This window comes from Acipenser ruthenus, chromosome 44 (assembly GCF_902713425.1).
Source record: "Acipenser ruthenus chromosome 44, fAciRut3.2 maternal haplotype, whole genome shotgun sequence".
NCBI lineage: Eukaryota > Metazoa > Chordata > Actinopteri > Acipenseriformes > Acipenseridae > Acipenser > Acipenser ruthenus.
In genome coordinates this window covers 6875001-6896414 of record NC_081232.1, presented here as the reverse complement: position 1 = coordinate 6896414, position 21414 = coordinate 6875001, and the positions used below count along the sequence as shown (strand labels likewise).

Below are 21414 nucleotides of genomic sequence, written 5' to 3'. Positions count from 1 at the left end.
TAAGGAAGCTGCGTGCCTGTGGTTTGTGTGCTCTCTCAGCTGTTGAAGGTAAAGTGTTTTAAAGTGTATTTGTTTATTTGTAATGTTAGCAAAGTGAATACTGTGCGTCTCGCTATATTTATTAATTCATTTAGTCCTTAAACACAGAGAGGGAACAATAACGGAGGTATATTCGGAAAAGACGTTCTGCAGTCTGCCCGTTAATCGCAAATAAGTCAATAATAATCATAATACATATTTATCGTGCTGTCAATAGTCTTTATAAATAAATGTGGATTTGATTTTGTATTGACCTCTTGACGGAGTTTTCTAAGTTGTGTTTTTTGTTGGTGTGGTGGTATTGTGGGCACACCTGGATATACTGATTGCGCAAGATTCATTCCATACAGGTGCAGGAACGCTGAACGCGGGCATCTCTGTAGAAAGGGGCTCATTTCTAAAGAGATGCGTGGACGGCAAATATGTAAACTAAAGAGGCAAACTGATGTTTCATCTGTTTATTTAGCTTTCATCTATTCTAGATCAGGGTTATACTACAGCAGTAGGGAGGAGTCTGTTTTTACAGTTATTTTTGCGAATGGCGCAGTGCAGGTATGTTATTTATATGTGGAGGTATCTGAGTTTGTGTATTTCACGTGTATGTCTCTGCCCTTGGTTTTTCAGCAGCACTCAGCCTGAGACGCTGTATAGAAAGGGCGTGGCTTTGATTCTCTGAGGGAGAGGGGAGCTTGCAGCCCTGTTTAACAGCTGCACTGATATCCTGATTGTTAACTACTGCAGACATTTCTTTTGGCTTATTGTTTGCAAATAGTTTCTGACACAGTAAAGAAAATCATTTTGTTTGTTGTTCCTGAAAATAGGCTAAATGTTGTGAGGATTTGCAACCTATTCCTCTGAGTGCAGTGCTCGTACCTCAACATCATCTCACCCAGCCCATCACCACAATGACCATTATATTAATATGATATTAGCTTTGATAGAGCTTTAAAAGTCGCTTCAACTTCACCCTTCCGAATGCTGTGCCAAAGTAGAATATTGGTGTTGCTAAGCACTCTCTCTCTCTCTCGCTCGCTCGCTCGCTGTGTCTGTCTGGAGTATATAGTCTATAACTAAGAGCGCTGTGATGTGTAATAATAATGATAAACAGACAGACGAGTCTTTGAATATTTAGTGACTCCAGTGTGTAACGTGGTATGAATTTAAGATTTCTCTTGTGTGTTGGTACAGCGATGCAGACGGAGCGTGCAAAGAGGATGGACTCTGCAGGAGAAGAAGCGTCCCTGAATTCACCTGAGCTGCCCTGGAACCAGTAAGACCCCCGATCTAGTATTGTACTCCAGGGTTTCTTTTCTCTTGGCTTCAATGGGTGCCTTTCTCGTCCTGCTCTCTGCGCTGAGTTTGATGCGTCACTTTCTCCTCTTCTTGTCTTCTGTTCTGTTTCAAGTTTCTGCACGCTATTGAACTTGTTTCATTGGCACCGGATCACATCAGGCAGCCTGGGAGCAAACTGTCCCAGTGAGTGTCCGAGTCATAAATGTACTGAACCCTGTGTGTGTTAATAACCCTTTGTGTGTGTGTGTGTGTGTGTTTATAACCCTGTGGGTGTAGTTTGGCCTTGTGTCTGCGGGGGACTCTGTCTGTGTGGGGGGGCTGTGAGTGTGTCTGTGGAGGGGCTCTGTGTCTGTGGGGTGCTCTGTCTGTGTGTGTGTGTATGCGGCTTTGTCTGTGGGGGGCTCTGTCTCCTGTCTCTGTGTGTGGCTCTGTCTGAGGGGCTCTGTCTGTGGGAGGGCTCTGCCTGTCTCTCTCTGTGTGGTGGTGGGGAGGGGGGGGGTCTCTGTCCCTGTGTGTGTGTTGGGGGGGGGGGGTCTGTCTGTGTGTCTCTGTATTTCTGAACCCTGGTGTGTTTTTCTGAACTTTCTGTTCTTCTCCTGTTGAGGCTTTATTTGAAGAGAAGGACCGAGTCCAGGATCCAGTTAAGGAGGAGAGTGTTCTTCACTGGCCCTGCTGCTGCTGCTGTTACCGTGGTATTGGCAATCCTCATACTGGCTGCTGACAGTGTGAGCAGCGACAGTGAGTCTGTGAAAGTCTCGAGCTCAGTGAAGTGTACTGAGGGGCAGGACTGTATCCTGAGCTGCTCTTTCAACTACACAGCTGTACGCTGGGATGAGAAGTCACGTGTGACCTGGAGACAAGCAGAAACGCACGACATCGTTCACAGATACTATAACAACACAGACCAGCTTGCCGATCAGCTCCCTCAGTATGTGAACAGGACCAGTCTGTTTGATTCTGAGCTGCAGCGCGGGAACGCTTCACTGCTGCTGAGGAGAGTCGGGGAGAGAGATGCTGGGAATTACACGTGCTCTGTTTACACACCTGGGGGGTCTGAGTCGAGCCTGATTGAGGTAGTCGTGGTTCCAGCGGACAACACAACAGCACCATCTGTTGCGGCTAAACCCACAACAGCACCAGCTCAGGTGAAAGGACCAGACTACTACTGGGTTGTAGGACTAGTTGTTATGATTGGGTTAGGTCTCATTTCTATTTGGAAAACTAGAAAAGTCTGTTCTAACTTCTGGCAGAATATAAAGCATGTGCGTTGTTGTTGCTGGAACTGCAACAATGCTCCGAGCCGTCCATCACAGGAGATGCAGATGGAGATGGAGATGGAAAGACTGTCGTCTGGGGGTGCTGATCTGTAACCCCTCTGCATCAGGGCTGCGAATCGGTTTCAAATTTGCTGCTCAACTGTTTTGAAAGTTTCGCACCAGAGAGCCGACTGCTGCTAAATTATCAAACCCCCCCCCCGAGGTCTTCAGAGAGTTTAAAAAAAAATTCAACATGTCTACTGCGCCACAATTTAATGTTGCCTCCGACGCTATAGGAGGAACCCTGGCACAAATCTCCAAGCCTGTACCCGTGTATATGATGGAAACCATCAATTCGGTCGCTGTTTTAAAACATGTTAATAAAACAAAGCAGCCGTTTATCTATTTAAGAAAAAAATAATAATATTTAACCCCAGTCCTTGCTGCAACGGTTACAGCATGCTTACCATACAACATGTAGAGCAAACACATGGAAAAGTAGCGTGTACTGTTATGATCCACTTAAATACTGCGCTTCAGAAATGTTCACTTGTAGAAACAGGCTGACCAGCGTATTTTATTTCCAGTAGTCGTTGTAGACGAGGACAGTCGGAAGGCTCCAAAAGTTGACTTGCGCTCCCCTGAATTCTCATGAGGGACTGGACATCAGCTTGTCTAGAATGTCACGGTGTGTTTTTATACTGCTACACAAAGTGGCACCCTTAACGAGCTGATTTTTAGCAGGTGGTGCCGCTGAAGAAATTACCAAAAAATCAGATATTTTTATTTTTTGCGACACTTTCAATAACCATTGTACGGTGCACTTGAATGCGTTCCAAATGCTTACCAAGCTGCACCCCTTGACCACAGGCAGTGAGGACAGGACAGTGAAACCCCGTGAAGGCAGACCGCTCCCCTGCACTGCTCAACAAACCCAGTTTAATACAACCTCCCTCAGAGGAGATACCTCTTCAATCAGAAACAGCAGCTCTGTGGCTGCTTCCTGTAAATCATTACCAATCAAATCCATCCATTTAAAAATACTGTGTATTTAAAGGTGTGCAATGACTAATACATGCCACTAGATGGCTTCGAACCCAAAGAAATTAAATAGCTCTACATGTAGAACACAGTTACTCTTGAATTTTCACCAGTCTTCTCCAAACGTCATAAGCTCCTGTCCTCTTGTAAGCATTCCTGTTTCAGCCTAGAACACTGTTGTGCAATGCACGGGTATACAGCCTTTGTTGTGTGGTACCACTTCACATGGAGTGGGAGTTGCATATTCTTGTGCAGCTTGAGTCACTAATCGGTTTTATTTAGCACAGCGAGCAAATGTATTTTCAGGGGTAAAATGCAGCATTACCTTGAAGACATTGGTTATTATTATTGTTATTATTATTAATTTCTTAGCAGACGCCCTTATCCAGGGCGACTTACAATTGTTACAAGATATCACATTATTTTTACATACAATTACCCATTTATACAGTTGGGTTTTACTGGAGCAATCCAGGTAAAGTACCTTGCACAAGGGTACAGCAGCAGTGTCCCCCACCTGGGATTGAACCAATGACCCTCCGGTCAGGAGTCCAGAGCCCTGACCACTACTCCACACTGCTGATAATTTTCATTTTGATAAATACTGTACAATCTTTAATAGTAATGGGGTAGGCCTTACAAAAGAGCCTTCCATTTTAACTAATGTTACTTTGAGCTGCTGTACAGCCACGCGCGTGTTCTACATGGTTCTTTATCGGCTCAGCGCATTTTTTCGAGGCATCACACCGACTACAAATTAATTACGTTGCTTATATTTTAACATAAATTCTTAGACTCGGTGAACATGTTAAAACTTCAATATAAAGCCAGACATATAAATAAAATAAGGACATGCATTAATAAGTTATTAAGCGGTTGCCTCTATCAGTGGTTCCAGTTGCATTTGTAGACTGGGGTGTTTAAGCTTCAACTTGTGTAGCTTCGAATCTTTCTTACTCTTCCTGTGATGATTGGCTGCGAAGACAACAGGGCTAGCCAGAGATTGGATAATGTTTGTTGACATAGCTGCTGTCCTTCTCTCGCTCGCTTCTCAGTCTGGAAGAACATGCTTGTGTAGCATCTCGCCCCTCAGATGGGCATTAAATAACAACACACACTACCCCATGCATTATTCTCTCTATATACACCAGTCTGAAGTCTTGCTTGGTCCTTGTGTTTTTATCAGGATGGGAACAAATACAAAACTCGTTTATGATGCTGTGATCTCTTGCTCTTTGTGAATCTGACTTTAGAGTCGCTGCTGTTTTGAATTCATTTTACCAGCAGCCACTCCAGACAGCCGTAAAACAAACTGTGCAGAGGCAGCTGTTTGCCAAAAAACGTATTTTCTGACCCTGTGGGCACAAAAGTCACCCTCATGCCAGCAAGCCAGTAGCCACACAGGACAGTTCATACAATTAACTCTGTACAGAGGCAACTGCTGCCAAAAACAGCATTTTCTGAACAAATACATGGTTATTAAGTTAAACGTTGTTGTTTGTTTCTGTGGCTAATATTTAGCTTTATATACGAGTCCAAAGCAAAATTGCACAGCATCCTACACTTTGAGGTATATTTAGTGGTGCTGCCCTCAATGAATGTATTAATGAAGGTCATTGGCCTGGCCCTTTTTTTGCCAATGTAGACCCCTGCACAGCTGGAAAATAAGTGTTTATGTTTGAATTTGATTTTCTGTGTTTCTGTATTGTAGCTTTTTTTCTTTATTATAAATAAGCAAAGCTTCGTCTTCTCTGATTTAGTTGCATTTGTTCTCCTTTGCATTTTTATTCAGGGTAAATGTGTTTTAGTTTCTGGTATATTGCACTTTAATTTAAGTAAGTTATTTTAATTCTGGAAGCCTCTTTGTTACTGTACTGGAATGTTAATGTTTGTTTTATTTTTTATCAAGTATGTTTAATAAATAAATATTAGTTTCTGTGTATGTTTGTATTATAAATGCAATCAGACATCCTTTTGAGATGTATATCTTTTTTTAATGTTTTGTTGAAGATTTGTTCTCGTTTGTGTTCAATTTGCACTAAGTTTTTAAACATGTTATTTTATTTCTGGATGCAATCGAATAAAAGAGCCATTTAAGATTTTTTTAGATAGAGATAGTTTGAGGTTTAGAATTGCATTTATTATAAATGTGACTGGTCATCTGTTTGTGCTTGATTCTGTACCATAACATATCTGCTGCTAGAGATGATCTATGAAGAGATGCTGCAATAAAATGTCTTTTAAAGAAGCCTGAGGCGTGTGTGTTTGTAGCTGTGTAATGTGTTCCACACACGGGCCTGTGTTGACACGACCTCTGAAGAGACACGGAAGCCTCGTGCAACATGAAGTGAAAATCTCATCACAGCCAATACAAGGGCATTTATTCCAGGTCACTGCTAGATGAAAGCACCTTAACACAGACGGGTTTTCTTGTAATTTTAGTATCCAATTTGTATAATGTTTATTAAAGGTAATTACATCTGTTTTATTTGTAAAGGTGCAATGTGAGGGAGACACAGCAAACAGGTTCTCTGGTCTGATGAGACCAAAATTGAACTTTTTGGTCTTAGCGCAAAACGCTATGTGTGGCGCAAAGCCAACACTGCTAATCACCCTGAGAACACCATCCCCACGGTGAAGCATGGTGGTGGCAGCATCATGTTATGGGGATGCTTTTCATCGGCAGAGACTGGGACTGGTCAGGATTGAGGGCAAGATAGATGGTGTCAAATACAGGGAAATTCTAGAGGAAAACCTGTTTCACTCTGCAAGAGACCTGGGACTGGGGCGGAGGTTCACCTTCCAGCAGGACAATGACCCTAAACACACAGCCAAAGCTACACTGAAATGATTTAAAAACAAGAACCTGAATGTCTTAAAATGGCCCAGTCAAAGCCCAGACCTCAATCTGATTGAGAATCTGTGGCAAGGCTTGAAAATTGCTGTTCGCCAACGGTCCCCATCCAACTTGACAGAGCTTGAGCAATTTTGCCAAGAAGAATGGGCAAAAATTGCAGGATCCAGATGTGCAAACCTGGTAGAGACTTACCCAAAAAGACTCATTAATTACTCATTAATGTAATTGCTGCCAAAGGTGCTTCTACCAAATATTGACTCAGGGGTGAATACTTATGCAACCAACAAATGTCTTTTTTTTGTTTAATTAACTTTTGTGTCACAATAAAAAATATTTTGCACCTTCAAAGTGTTAAGTATGTTGTGTAAATCAAATTGTAAAAATCCCAATTAAATCCATTTTAATTCCAGGTTGTAACACTACAAAATGTGAAGTCCAAGGGGGGTGAATACTTATGCAAGGCACTGTATATATCTGTAACGGGCAACTCTAATGTACTGAGAGATCCCAGCCACCTCCCAATAAAAACAACACAGCTCATCACAATTTATTAGATTAATTAAAATGTAATTAACAAACCCTACAACTCAACTATATACAGAAATACAATGATATATCGCTTTCTCATATACCAGTGAAGCAGCTTCAGCCTTGTGGTTGAGCGGCCTCATTTCACCACTCTGGAGTGCAGTGTGGTCTGAGATCAATTCCTGTGCATGGCACTGATAGAGCTGGAATGGATGAGGTGGTGATAGTGCCCTTTACTCCAGGCCTAGCTGTCATGCCAAGTATGCATGCGGCTGTATTAACCACACGCTTGCCTTTAATCGTGCAGAAGGGCCATGAAATCACAGGCTAGGGGATAGAATGGTACTGCACCAAATAATGATATCAAATCAAGCTAACGTTTTGCAATGCTTTTATTTCAATCACAGCATATTTAAGATATTTCATTTTGGACTTGCCGATATTAATGTCACTTACATAAAAACACGTGCCTTAATTATATTAGTGTAAAGAAATCTGAGAATGTAACGGGGTGAAAGGTCCGAGCCTACCTCACCCTCTATCGCATCACCTCCGAGCCTACCTCACCCTCTATCACATCACCTCCGAGCCTACCTCACCCTCTATCGCATCACCTCCGAGCCTACCTCACCCTCTATCGCATCACCCCTGAGCCTACCTCACCCTCTATCGCATCACCCCTGAGCCTACCTCACCCTCTATCACATCACCTCCGAGCCTACCTCACCCTCTATCGCATCACCTCCGAGCCTACCTCACCCTCTATCGCATCACCTCCGAGCCTACCTCACCCTCTATCGCATCACCTCCGAGCCTACCTCACCCTCTATCGCATCACCCCTGAGCCTACCTCACCCTCTATCACATCACCCCTGAGCCTACCTCACCCTCTATCACATCACCTCCGAGCCTACCTCACCGTCTATCACATCACCTCCGAGCCTACCTCACCCTCTATCGCATCACCTCCGAGCCTACCTCACCCTCTATCGCATCACCTCCGAGCCTACCTCACCCTCTATCGCATCACCTCCGAGCCTACCTCACCCTCTATCACATCACCCCTGAGCCTACCTCACCCTCTATCGCATCACCTCCGAGCCTACCTCACCGTCTATCACATCACCTCCGAGCCTACCTCACCCTCTATCGCATCACCTCCGAGCCTACCTCACCCTCTATCGCATCACCCCTGAGCCTACCTCACCCTCTATCACATCACCTCCGAGCCTACCTCACCGTCTATCACATCACCTCCGAGCCTACCTCACCCTCTATCGCATCACCTCCGAGCCTACCTCACCGTCTATCACATCACCTCCGAGCCTACCTCACCCTCTATCGCATCACCTCCGAGCCTACCTCACCCTCTATCGCATCACCCCTGAGCCTACCTCACCCTCTATCGCATCACCTCCGAGCCTACCTCACCCTCTATCACATCACCACCGAGCCTACCTCACCCTCTATCACATCACCTCCGAGCCTACCTCATCCTCTATCACATCACCTTCACAGGTACCCAGAGATATTTAAAACGCAGCAAAGCAGTCACTGGCAGCGTTCACAGGTATACATGTTTATTACTGCACACAGATCACAAATGATTTACACAGACTGGCAGGTTGTGTAATCAATAACTGACACTCCACAGACACGATCATGACTGACCTGATAATCCCCTCCGATCCCCTCCTAAGGGGAGACAGGGCATTTTATAACCCCAGCCCCGCCTACTCCTAACAGGCTGGATCAGTGAATACCTATTTGCACCTGGGATGATTTTATACAAAAGTAAACTATTGCTTAACATGTATACATTTACAATAAAACATGTTATGTTTTACGTTAAACATGTTTCTTCTCATGTATGCTTATTTGTTTAAGCCTCTGAATACTGTCTTTACAAACACGATCATTAAACTATTATATTTCCTACTCGTCATTATTATCAGTGTCATTATTATTCTTTAGTCCTTATTACCAGTAAAGAGTGAACATCAGCATTACCTCTTCTCTTGGAAGATTACCGAACACATGGCTAGAACAAAACCACGTGCATACCTACGGCAACGTCATTAATGGAAGCGCCCTAATCTAAATTCAGCAATACACCGTCACATATCAAACACACTTGATCAACAGCATGCACGATACATAATAAACCCGCGGCTCTGTCGCCTCTAGAGTAACAGTCATAATAATAACCACGATACCATGTAGTTCAATATGACAGTGAGGGTCTCACCGTCACAGAGACAATGAAGCAATAATGAGCCAAAAGCTGGAAATGAATGATCAAACTTAAATTCATAAAGAGAACTGCTTGAGTTTCCAAAGCCCGTTATTACCGACAGACTGGAGAATTGCAAACGTAATACCGATCGACAAAAACGGAGACAAAACCGAACCAGGTAACTACAGACCAATAAACAGGACTTCTATTATATGTAAACTTATGGAAACTATAATAAGATACAAAATGGAAAATTACCTATATGGTAACAAAATCCTGGGAGACAACCAGCATGGTTTTAGGAAAGGGAGATCATGTCTAACTAACCTACTTGACTTTTTTGAGGATGCAACATTGAAAATGGATAACTGCAAAGCATACGACATGGTCTATTTAGATTTCCAGAAAGCTTTTGACAAGGTGCCACGTAAAAGATTAATTCTCAAACTGAACGCAGTAGGAATTCAAGGAAATGCATGCACATGGATTAGGGAGTGGTTAACATGTAGAAAACAGAAAGTACTGATTAGAGGAGAAACCTCAAATTGGAGCACGGTAACCAGTGGTGTACCACAGGGATCAGTATTAGGTCCTCTGCTATTCCTAATCTACATTCATGATTTAAATTCTGGTATAGTAAGCAAACTTGTTAAATTTGCAGACGACACAAAAATAGGAGGAGTGGCAAACTCTGTTGCAGCAGCAAAGGTCATTCAAAATGATCTAGACAGCATTCAGAATTGGGCAGAAACATGGCAAATGACATTTAAGTCGCTGAATACTGTCTTTACAAACGCGATCATTAAACTATTATATTTCTTACTCGTCATTATTATCAGTGTCATTATTACCAGTAAAGACTGAACATCGGCATTACCTCTTCTCTTGGAAGATTACCGAACACATGGCTAGAACAAAACGGCATAGTGCCGGCATCACGTGTCACTTCCTGTACCAGACGACGGCACTCGGGTTTTAACTCCGACTCTAAACTTAGGAAAGTGGCAGGAACCCCATTCAACTTTTCTCACAACACAGCCAGGCAGCACTCAGACCGTGTTCAGAAGTGTCGACGGTAGGTAAGTGTTATAAAAAGAAATAATGTACATTTGCAAAGGGAATGCTGCTTGTCTGGCTGCATGTATTAATTTAGTCCTGTATTCATGCCTGAACTTGTCTTTTAAAACGGGCGACAGTCGTCTGTCAGTGAAGACAGATTACCGGATAGGACCGGTGAATGGACAGGTAGCTTGGAATTAAAAAATAAATACAAGAAAATAAACTTCAAATTGTAGTATTCGTGTGTTCACATCGCGCAGAATGAATGACTCGCTATCATGTGTTCAGCCGTGTATCTGGTCTTTAAACGGGTTGTCTGTAGGTGAGGAGGCAACACCCGGCAGATGTAACACAATTACATAAGGGTCCTGTAACGGATGTGCAATGGATGTATTGTTTATTTTTTTGAATGTAATAAGATTGAGTTTCATTGTGTGGTTTTTTTTATCATTTTTACTGTTGCACTGTCGCTTTAAACCCCAGGAAGGCTACTTGGCTACCCAGGAAGGCTACCGTCGAGCCCTCTTGAAGTGTCGTGGGCTAGTCGACGAAACACTGAGGATGGAAGGTGCCCACTTGAAAACCCCAGAGATGTACCCTACTTAGCTCAATCCAGACGGTTGTCATGCTGATGCGCTGGGGAGGCCGCACTTTGGTTGATCCCCGGAGCCAGCATCGCAGCCGTTGTGTGTGCTGATGCGCCAGGGAGGCAAAATAAGCTGATCCCTGGAGCCAGCATTACACTTCAGCCATTAACACCAGACAGAAGGATATCTACATCATCATATGGAAGGAAACGTGAATGGATGGAGACACATATGGATCACATTAGTTTACTGTAAAGCTACGTCTTAGTTGGTGCTTATCTTGGCGAGAGCCGAGTTCAAATCAGCATGAAGTTTTAACATCTACTCTCGTGTAATGGAAATCATGAAGATCTGGATACGTCCAGTGACTGCTGTGAATAGTGCAGCTGGCAACAAGGGAAAGACCTCGTGACAGCCTGGAGAGACAGCTGACAGGAGGAAAGAGACCCCATTGGGGCTGGTAAGGGTTAGCTACCCTTGTCGGCAGTATCCAGCTCTGTGTTTACAGGATGCTGGAGACACCCGCCCAAGGCTTCTAAGAAATTAAAGAGAAAAATACCCCTAGAGTCTGCGAGAGCGGGGGCGGAAGATGACTCAACGTTGGACAACACGGTTAACGACTTAGGAACGGAAACGGATATGAGTATGGAGAGTACTTCACAAAAGACTAGTTCAAGATCTGCAGTTAACAAAGACATGGAACTCCAGGTTTGTGTCTGCGGCTGGAGCAAGGCGACAACGGTCAGGGGTTTGAAGATTCATCAAGGGAGAATGAAATGCTTGAGGGAGAAGGGACAAGGGCCTCGCATTGATCAGTACTTCTTACGAAGTCAGTCAAGTCAGTCGAATGAAATCCAGCGACAGGAAGCAAACCACAGTTCGCAGGATATCAGCACCCCTGTCATAGATGTGAGGAGGACTTGCATGGACACAGTTAGTGATGAACCTAATGATCCTTGTGAACCCGGTCAGACAAACCAGCATAAGAGAGAAAAGAACCTCAACGGGCACAAGCCTGGAGTTAAATGGCCAAGAGCTTGTGAGAAAACTGCATGGGACACAGTAAACACAGATCTCTGCGTTGCATTGGAAAGATTAAGTGGAACAGTTGAAAAGAAGCTGGATAAATTTGGGGACATCATCTACGCATATGGAAGTGAGAGGTTTGGAGTTGAAAAAAGGAAGGAAAAAGTACAAACTATTCCTGGAAAGTCTAGACGGCAGCAAGAGATTGAACGCTTAGTTAGAGAAAGGAGACAGCTGAGGAACCAATGGAGAAGAGCAGAACAAAGTCAGAAGGAGGGACTCAATCTCTTACAAAGGGTCATAAAAGATAAGCTTGCAACATTGCGCAGAGCTGAGCGCCTACGGAAACGCTACAAAAAGAAGGAGCGTGCGAGAGCTAACTTTTATAAAGACCCATTCAAATTTGTAAAGAAGTTATTCACCAGTGAGAAGAATGGCACACTAAAAGCATCTAAGGTTGAGCTGGAGAGATATTTGGAGGAAACACATACAGATTCAAAAAGGCAGGAGCCTATGTCAATTCCGTCAGACATCCCACCTATCAATCCACCAGAATACCAAATGGAGGACTGTGCACCTAAGTGGAAAGAAATAGAGCAAGCTGTGAAAAAAGCAAGGGCTTCATCATCTCCAGGGCCTAATGGAGTTCAGTACAGAGTGTACAAGAGTGCTTCAGGAGTTCTACGAATTCTGTGGAAATTGATGAAAGTGGCATGGGAAAAACAGGTTGTACCAAGAGCATGGCGCCGAGCAGGTGGAGTCTTTATACCTAAAGAAAAAGATTCTACAAGTATCAGTCAGTTTCGTCCCATTTCCCTATTAAACGTAGAAGGCAAGATTTTCTTCAGCATTATTGCTCAGAGATTGTCAGCTTACCTATTAAAGAACTGCTTCATTGACACTTCAATACAAAAAGCAGGCATTCCAGGTTTCCCAGGTTGCTTAGAACACATCAATGTGATCTGGCAACAAATTCAATCAGCTAAAAAGGAGAGGAAGGAGCTCCATGTGACATTCCTGGATTTGGCTAATGCATATGGTTCAGTGCCACATGAACTACTTTGGGCAGCATTTGATTTTTTCAGTGTACCGATGACAATAACAAATTTAGTGAAAGCCTATTTTGGAGATTTGCAATTCAGTTTTTCAACTTCAGAATTCAGCACTACATGGCAATGCCTAGAGGTTGGAATAATGGCAGGATGCACCATTTCTCCACTGGCTTTTACCATGGCAATGGAAGTAATCATTAGGGCATCAAAATGGGTAGTAGGAGGAGAGCGCTTGGCTTCTGGAATGCGACTACCACCAATTCGAGCATACATGGATGACATGACAACCATGACTACAACAGTAGCCTGCACTAATCGATTATTGGGCAAATTAACCAATAACATTGAATGGGCACGAATGCAATTCAAGCCCACTAAATCAAGGAGCATCTCTATAATTAAAGGCAAAGTAGTAGATAAAACATTCTTCATTAATGGTGAGGCAATACCAACAGTGTCTGAGAAGCCAGTGAAGAGTCTTGGGAGATGGTACGACGGGGATCTAAAGGACACAGTTCGTGTGGGAGAAGTTAGACAACAAGCAGTGGAAGGGTTGAAGAGCATAGACAGCTGCGCTCTACCAGGTAAACTAAAACTCTGGTGCTTTCAGTTTGGTCTACTGCCGAGGTTGCTGTGGCCACTGACTGTGTACGAGGTTTCTTTGACAACAGTAGAGAAGCTGGAAGCTTTAATCAGTTCATACATCAGGAAATGGTTGGGAGTTCCACGCTGCCTCAGCAGAGTGGGACTTTATGGTAAAGGAATACTGCAGCTACCAGTCTCAGCTCTAACCGAGGAGTTTAAGTGCGCCAAGGTCAGACTGGAAATGACTTTAGTAGAGTCACGCGATAAATGCGTAAGGGAGGCAGCACCTGTGTTGAAAACTGGAAGAAAGTGGGCGGCAAAGAAAGCTGTGGAAGATGCAAAGGCTGCCCTTCGAATTGGTGATATCATGGGGCAAGTTCAGCATGGAAGAGGGGGTCTTGGTTTCAGTTCAACTCCTCCTACATGGCACAAGGCAGCCCCAGCTCAAAGGAGGAAGCTGGTAGTCAACGAGGTGCAAAAGCAGGAGGAGAGGATGAGGTGTATAAAGGCCATTTCCCAGGCCAAGCAGGGAGAATGGATGAGATGGGAGAGTGTGGAACAACGCAAGATTGGCTGGAAAGACCTATGGTCAATGGAACAGAGCAGGATCAGTTTCCTCATCAGGTCAACATATGATGTTCTCCCATCACCACAGAACCTAAACCTCTGGGTAGGAGAGGATCCCTCATGTCCTTTGTGTTCATCACCTGCAACATTAAGGCACATTTTGACAGGATGTAAGGTGGCTCTTAGCCAAGGACGGTTTACTTGGCGCCATGACCAGGTGCTGCGATGTTTGGCCTTAGCATTGGAAGACAAGCGTAACATGACCAATAAGTTGTCACCTGTTCCATCAAAACATTACACACAAAAGACAACATTCCTCCGCCCAGGAGAGCAACCACCAAGAAAAGGTGTTAAAACCAATTCTCGCCCAGGACAACTGGAAGCTGCTAGAGACTGGAAAATGCTGGCAGATGTTGGTCAACGGCTTATTTTTCCACCTGAGATTGCCACCACTAACCTTCGACCAGATATTGTCTTGTGGTCTGGATCAGCACGCCTTGCTCACCTGGTAGAGTTAACAGTGCCATGGGAGGATGCTGTAGATGAGGCGTATGAGAGGAAGAAACTGCGGTATGCTCAACTAGCCACTGAAGCGGAACAGCGAGGATGGAGAGTTCGGGTTTACCCAGTGGAAGTGGGTTGTCGAGGATTTGTGGCACACTCTACAACCCGGTTTCTCAGAGACGTCGGATTCAGTGGCCAAGAGTTGCGTCGCACAGTGAAGAACTTATCTGAAGCAGCAGAGAGGAGCAGCAACTGGCTGTGGTTGAGACGGAAAGATTCTGGCTGGGGACAGGTAAGTAAGCTGGGCTGAGTTGAGTGGGGGACGGAGGGGGGTGATGCTGGGACGCCAGAATCACCGTCGAGCCCTCTTGAAGTGTCGTGGGCTAGTCGACGAAACACTGAGGATGGAAGGTGCCCACTTGAAAACCCCAGAGATGTACCCTACTTAGCTCAATCCAGACGGTTGTCATGCTGATGCGCTGGGGAGGCCGCACTTTGGTTGATCCCCGGAGCCAGCATCGCAGCCGTTGTGTGTGCTGATGCGCCAGGGAGGCAAAATAAGCTGATCCCTGGAGCCAGCATTACACTTCAGCCATTAACACCAGACAGAAGGATATCTACATCATCATATGGAAGGAAACGTGAATGGATGGAGACACATATGGATCACATTAGTTTACTGTAAAGCTACGTCTTAGTTGGTGCTTATCTTGGCGAGAGCCGAGTTCAAATCAGCATGAAGTTTTAACATCTACTCTCGTGTAATGGAAATCTGGTCTCGGTTTCAGTGAAGTATCCCCCATGCTCTTAGACGTCGGTCGCAATTGTATGGGTTGATTACAAAAGAGAATGTGCATTGTCTGTATTCTGAGTTTGTAATTACGATCGTGTGAATTTTGATGTAATATCTGAGCGCTGTATACGAACTTCTTTTCTGTGTTAGTGGTTGTTTTAGACTTTTAGAGTAGCGTCTTTGCCCTGACTATCCCAACTGTAATTGTGGATGTGTTTACAATATATAGTTATAAGCGGCCTGTTAACTTTTGATTGCACCCTTGCACTTTATCACCCTGTGTATTAACTAAAATAGCGGCTATTGGAGTGTTTAGGCATTAGACATTTTTTAGGTTGCATGAAGTTTTCTGTTCTTTTTCTATGAAAATCACTGATTCGTTTTTTTCCTTATCTTTATAAATTATCTTTTTTTATTTAGAAGTGTAGGTGTGACGTTATCTAGTTCAAAGTATCCTAGCGCTTAGGGTCTGATGGGATCGCTCTTGGTTAAAATCTAAAGGTGCTGCTATCAAATCTGCTGCTATAGGTAAAAGCTGTGATATTTTGTTTAAATAAAATTCTTGTTTTTCATACCTTGTTCGCTGTCTTGATTTTTAAAGAAACTGTTATTTATTTGGAGTTATATTATCTTCAGATTGGCTTCGTCATTAATTCTACTTAATTTGTCGTTTTAAGATAGTCAGTTTAATTAAAGGGATAACCGAGGGGGTTATCCTTGGTTAACTAGCTAACGGTGTTTTGGAGGGGGGCGCTACAGTCCTCTTCGATTGTAAAACCCGTGTCACTTTAAACCTCGTATGTACATTTAAACTGTGCTTATAGTACGTGTTACACGAAGTCTATTTAAATGCAAGTGTTGCGATGCTGACTCGCTCCCAGGCTTTTCAGTCCAATATGACTCCAACAGTACCCCCGGTTAACAACTTAAAAATAAAAGGAAGGATTGGATACAAATAATATAATTGATAGGCTATTGTTGTGCTCGATTCGATTACATTGCAGTAGTGTGTCACACGCGTTAAGTGAGCCGCTCAGAAAGCACACTGAGCAGATTTAAATGACTTATTTAAATCAGTGACAGATTTAAATCCTACGAGAGCGCTGAGCGACTTTTAAAAATGGTGAATAATAATGATTTGCTTGTTTGTGTTTCTGAGGTGATGGTTGATGAAATGGCCCCGTGTGAAGTTACTGCCCCCTGCTGGACCTCGCTGAGTTCGGGGCTCTGTTTGGACTGAACCTCATATCTGGCTGTGTTTAATACCTGCAATACCGACTTTAATAATGATAATTATGAATAATATTAATACTACCAGCCTAATAATAATACATTAATAACTATAAACAACTCTACATTAAAAAAATTAAATTAAATGATACAAATTCGAAAACAACAGTTTCACCATCTTATTTAGCTAATTAATACATACCTTCATAAGTCGAAACCAGTGCATCGTTCTTGACAAACGTGTTTGTCAGTCCTGCCTGTGATCTCCACTTGTTTCCTGCAGGTGTCCATTCCGTCCGCTCCCTCTGATCACTGATGAGAAATGCTCAGGAGCGGCTCTGACCGCAACGCACTGTATTCCTGTGAATTTCAATTTATAATTATATAATTATACTATATATATATAGTGTTAAACTTTCTTACAAACAAGTTATGTTAAATTATCTGTATATTTGATTTATTTCAGTAGAATCTGCTGTCAAGCTAGCTCTCAAACTATTTTTAGGCGACACCCTTTGCCAGCCGGAAATAGATATCACTGGAGAACAAAAAACAGTATTTATTTCAGACACAAAGAGAAATGTAGTTAAGCATAGTGATTGTACTGGAATGCATATACAGAGGTTATGTATTTATTTCTGTCCACCTTACATTTGCAACAGTATAGCTATCCAGTGTAACCTATATCTATATATAGGGGTCAAAAATGGAGATTAGATAAAGAGGCATTCAGAACAGAAAATAGGAGGCACTTTTTTACACAGAGAATTGTGAGGGTCTGGAACCAACTCCCCAGTAATGTTGTTGAAGCTGACACCCTGGGATCCTTCAAGAAGCTGCTTGATGAGATTCTGGGATCAATAAGCTACTAACAACCAAACGAGGAAGATGGGCTGAATGGCCCCCTCTCGTTTGTAAACTTTCTTATGTTCTTATATACACATTGCAGCATGTATCAGTCAATTTGTGTCACTACCACGTGTGTCCTCCCCAGCACACCTAACCTAAGAAAAATGATAAAATAACATAAAAATACACTTTGTGGTGTTCATTGTTAAAAATGGTTCTCTAACACATTTCAGTTTAGCTGTAGTCTTGGAGTTTTACTTTGATCTGCAATTTATAGTCTGGTTTTATTTATTTATTTATTAATTAATTAATTTATTTTTTGCAGATATTGAAGAGGACCAGGCAAACTTGCATAACTAGATTTGCTCTTCAAGTATTCCAGTTCCCCACGATGGCAGCCCTCTACCTGCCTCTGGCACTGGCAGGCCCTGCTGTTGCCTGGGTGCTGCTAATCCTCGTAGTGGGTGTCGGCAGCAGTGCCCGTGTTGAGGTTCAAGTCCCGAGCTCAGTGAACTGCACTGTGGGACAGGACTGTGTCCTGAGCTGCACTTTCAACTTTACCAGTGACATGAAGGATCTGGCTGTAACGTGGACTCTAGTGAAAAAGAAGGAGTACACTATTCACAGTTACTATGACAACAGGGACCAGCTTGACCATCAGCTCCCTCATTATGTGAGCAGGACCAGCCTGTTTGATTCTGAGCTGCAGCGCGGGAATGCTTCACTGCTGCTGAGGAGAGTCAGGGAGGAAGATGCTGGAGAATACAAGTGCCGTATTAATTCTCGTTTGCGCTATGGGATTAGCAGTGAGTTAGTCCTGTTGCCAGCTGAACCCACAACAGCAGCCAGTCCAGATAAGCCCACACCACCACCACCACCAGCTGTGAATGGACGCCAGCGCTGGGGGATTCTCGCATCAGTCTTCGTAGTTTTTTCTTTAGCTTTGTTTTTGTTTAAAGATTGTGCTGCAGAGAGGGGGAGTTTTTGTCGAGTCTCCCGGTGTGCCGATGAGGAGAGTCGGAAGTGTCGTATCGATGGGTCCACCTCCTTGGTTTCTGATGATTACACTTCCTGACCCTTTGATTTATTTATTATTTATCTGTTTTGTGAGATTTTCACAAAAAAACACTCGGGAGATTCTGTAGCCATGTGGCAAAAAGTTTTTGTAAAATTGAAATTTTTGGCCTAAATTCAAAGCGTTATGTTTGGCGCAAACCCAACACAGCGCATCACTCAAAGAACACCATCCCTACTGTGAAGCATGGTGGTGGCAGCATAATGTTATGGGGATGTTTCTCATCGGCAGGGACTGGGGCACTTGTCAGGATAGAAGGGAAAATGAATGGAGCAAAGTACAGAAAAGTCCTTGAGGAAAACCTGCTGCCCTCTGCAAGAAATCAATAAATCATTCTGTTCGGTATAACCAGAAGCGATGTGTGTGGGGTGGGGTGTCTCATTGGTTCTATATAATGCGGTTCTACACAGAACAACCAGGTGATGCTTCTGCTTCCAGATTCTTTAGAAAACAGAATTGTTTTGATCACCTGTTGCTCGGTGAAACGGTGTGCTGAAATGTGTACAGGTAGTGGACAAAAAAATGGAAACACCAATGTAAAGTCACTTAACAGGGCGTCGGGCCACTACAGTATCCCGCTCTGTGGAGTTCTCAGGGGACTGTTCTTGATGAAACTGGCCGCTCACGCCCCAGGTTGAAATTTGCAGTCAGTTGATCTGCAGTTGCTCGCCTGTTTTGCCTTGCACTTGGAATGAACGCACGGATATCACGATCCTGGAGTATGCGCTTCCACCCGCTGCTGCCCTTTGCTGATGATGTCATTCCCTCGGAGTTCCATGCCGACATCACCTTAGACACCGTTGCTCGTGAAACATCAGCAAGTTGAGCTGTCTTGGTCACTGAAGCTCCTGCCAAAGGCGTCCCGACAATCACCCCTCTTTCAAAGTCACTGAGGTCTCCTCCTGCAGCCATGCTAGCCATAATTATAGGCAACCAGGCCTGTCCAGCATTTTTATACGTGACCCTAAGCATGCTGGGATGTTATTTGCTTAATTAACGCATGAGCCACACCTGTGTGGAAGCCCTTGCTTTCACTGTATTTGGTGTCCCTCATTTTTCCAGGTGTTTCCATTTTTTTGTCCACTACTTGTAGTTTAGTTTCATCTGTCAATGCCACAGCATGTAAAGTATTTGCTTGAGCACACTAGATATAAAGTAAGATCATGGAGATGTGTCTATTTTCTCAGGAGTCTTCACTATACAGGAAGTTTAAGAGCAGGGCTGAAACAGCAGCTGAGACAGAACTGTTCTTATATAGAGTGCAGCAGTGTGGAGTAGTGGTTAGGGCTCTGGACTCTTGACCGGAGGGTCGTGGGTTCAATCCCAGGTGGGGGACACTGCTGCTGTACCCTTGAGCAAGGTACTTTACAATGTGTATAATGTGAAATAATGTATGATTTGTATAATGTGATGTCTTGTAAAAATTGTAAGTCGTCCTGGGATAAGGGCATCTGCTAGGAAATAAAATAATAATAATAGAATACAACAGAGGATGATTCATCAGACAAGCGGATACAAGCTGTTCTCTAGACATGTTAAAATATAAATGTGACAGACCATCTCCATGCACTCTTCAGATTCAGATACTCCTAATAACTTGTGCTGAAGAAGGTCCTGAGCCAGTTCCATCACAATCGGACGAGCGCTTCTAGATGCAAGTGTGACAGGCAGACGGACAGCCTCCGTCCACAAGTCTGTATTATAAAAAGAGAAGCAATTTCTTAGTTGCTAAACTGAAGGTCTACTCCATGCAATAATATTTTGTATTATTTCTTTGGGCAGATATAGTTTGAGGTTTAGAATTGCATTTATTATAAATGTGACTGGTCATCTGTTTGTTCTTGATTCTGTACCATAATATATCTGCTGCTAAGAGATGATCTATGAAGGGATGCAGCAATAAAATGTCTTTTAAAGAAGCCTGAGGCGTGTGTGTTTGTAGCTGTGTAATGTGTTCCACACACGGGCCTGTGTTGACACGACCTCTGAAGAGACACGGAAGCCTCGTGCAACATGGAGTGAAAATCTCATCACAGCCAAAACAAGGGCATTTATTCCAGGTCACTGCTAGATGAAAGCACCGCAACACAGACGGGTTTTCTTGTAATTTTAGTATCCAATTTGTATAATGTTTATTAAAGGTAATTACATCTGTTTTATTTGTAAAGGTGCAATGTGAGGGTCTGCACAGGGTTATATTTTGAAGTACAGAATCGTGTTGATTAATTTCTATCTCCAGTCATGTTATAAAGTACGCCTTTTGTTTTTCTTTTGAAGTTTGAGGCTAATCAGTATCAGAGGTTCACTTGTATTATAAACAAACAGTATACTCAAAAGAATAATATAATAGCTCTACGGGTGCTTCCTGTAAAACGTTGCCAGAATGACAACAATCTGCCATCTATTCTTTTTTTTGTGTTTGTGCAATTGCTAATAAATGCCACTAGATGGCTCCCAAGCCCACAATAATCCTAATGCTGAAATTAACATGACGCAAATAAATCACAGTGCGAGTATTCTAGTGTTAGGGATTCCTTGAGATGAACTGTGTGTGTGTTTGTGTGTGTGTGTGTGTGTGTTGTTCAATAAAACAAAAATTAAAATATTGTCTAAAATGCAAGAAAAACTAACATTTTAACCAAAACCCTAGATTCAACATTCCTATATTAACAGCAATACTGGCTCCACAGAGGAGGCACGTCTCCATTATAAACTGTTACCTGCTGTTAAGCACAGTACACAGTAGCAGATCACGTGATCTGAGCAGGGGTTTTAATTGGAGGAACCCAGAGAGTTTTTTTTTTTCCATCAGGAGACCCGCCCCTTGCTGAATCACT

General features: G+C 43.3%; 1 protein-coding gene across 2 annotated transcripts; it reads left to right on the top strand.

The window, feature by feature from the left end:
• The first annotated feature begins 1234 nt into the window (after positions 1-1234).
• LOC117967193 (myelin-oligodendrocyte glycoprotein-like) lies at positions 1235-5877 on the top strand. Of its 2 annotated transcripts, XM_059012242.1 has the most exons (3): positions 1235-1309; positions 1937-2441; positions 2472-5877. In XM_059012242.1, exons 1-3 carry the CDS (start codon positions 1254-1256, stop codon positions 2700-2702), a joined length of 792 nt encoding a protein of 263 aa, XP_058868225.1. In that variant the 5' UTR covers positions 1235-1253; the 3' UTR covers positions 2703-5877. The 2 variants fall into 2 exon arrangements, with proteins under 2 accessions (XP_058868225.1, XP_058868224.1); XM_059012241.1 differs by having other exon boundaries at positions 1937-5877.
• The last annotated feature ends 15537 nt before the right edge of the window (positions 5878-21414 follow it).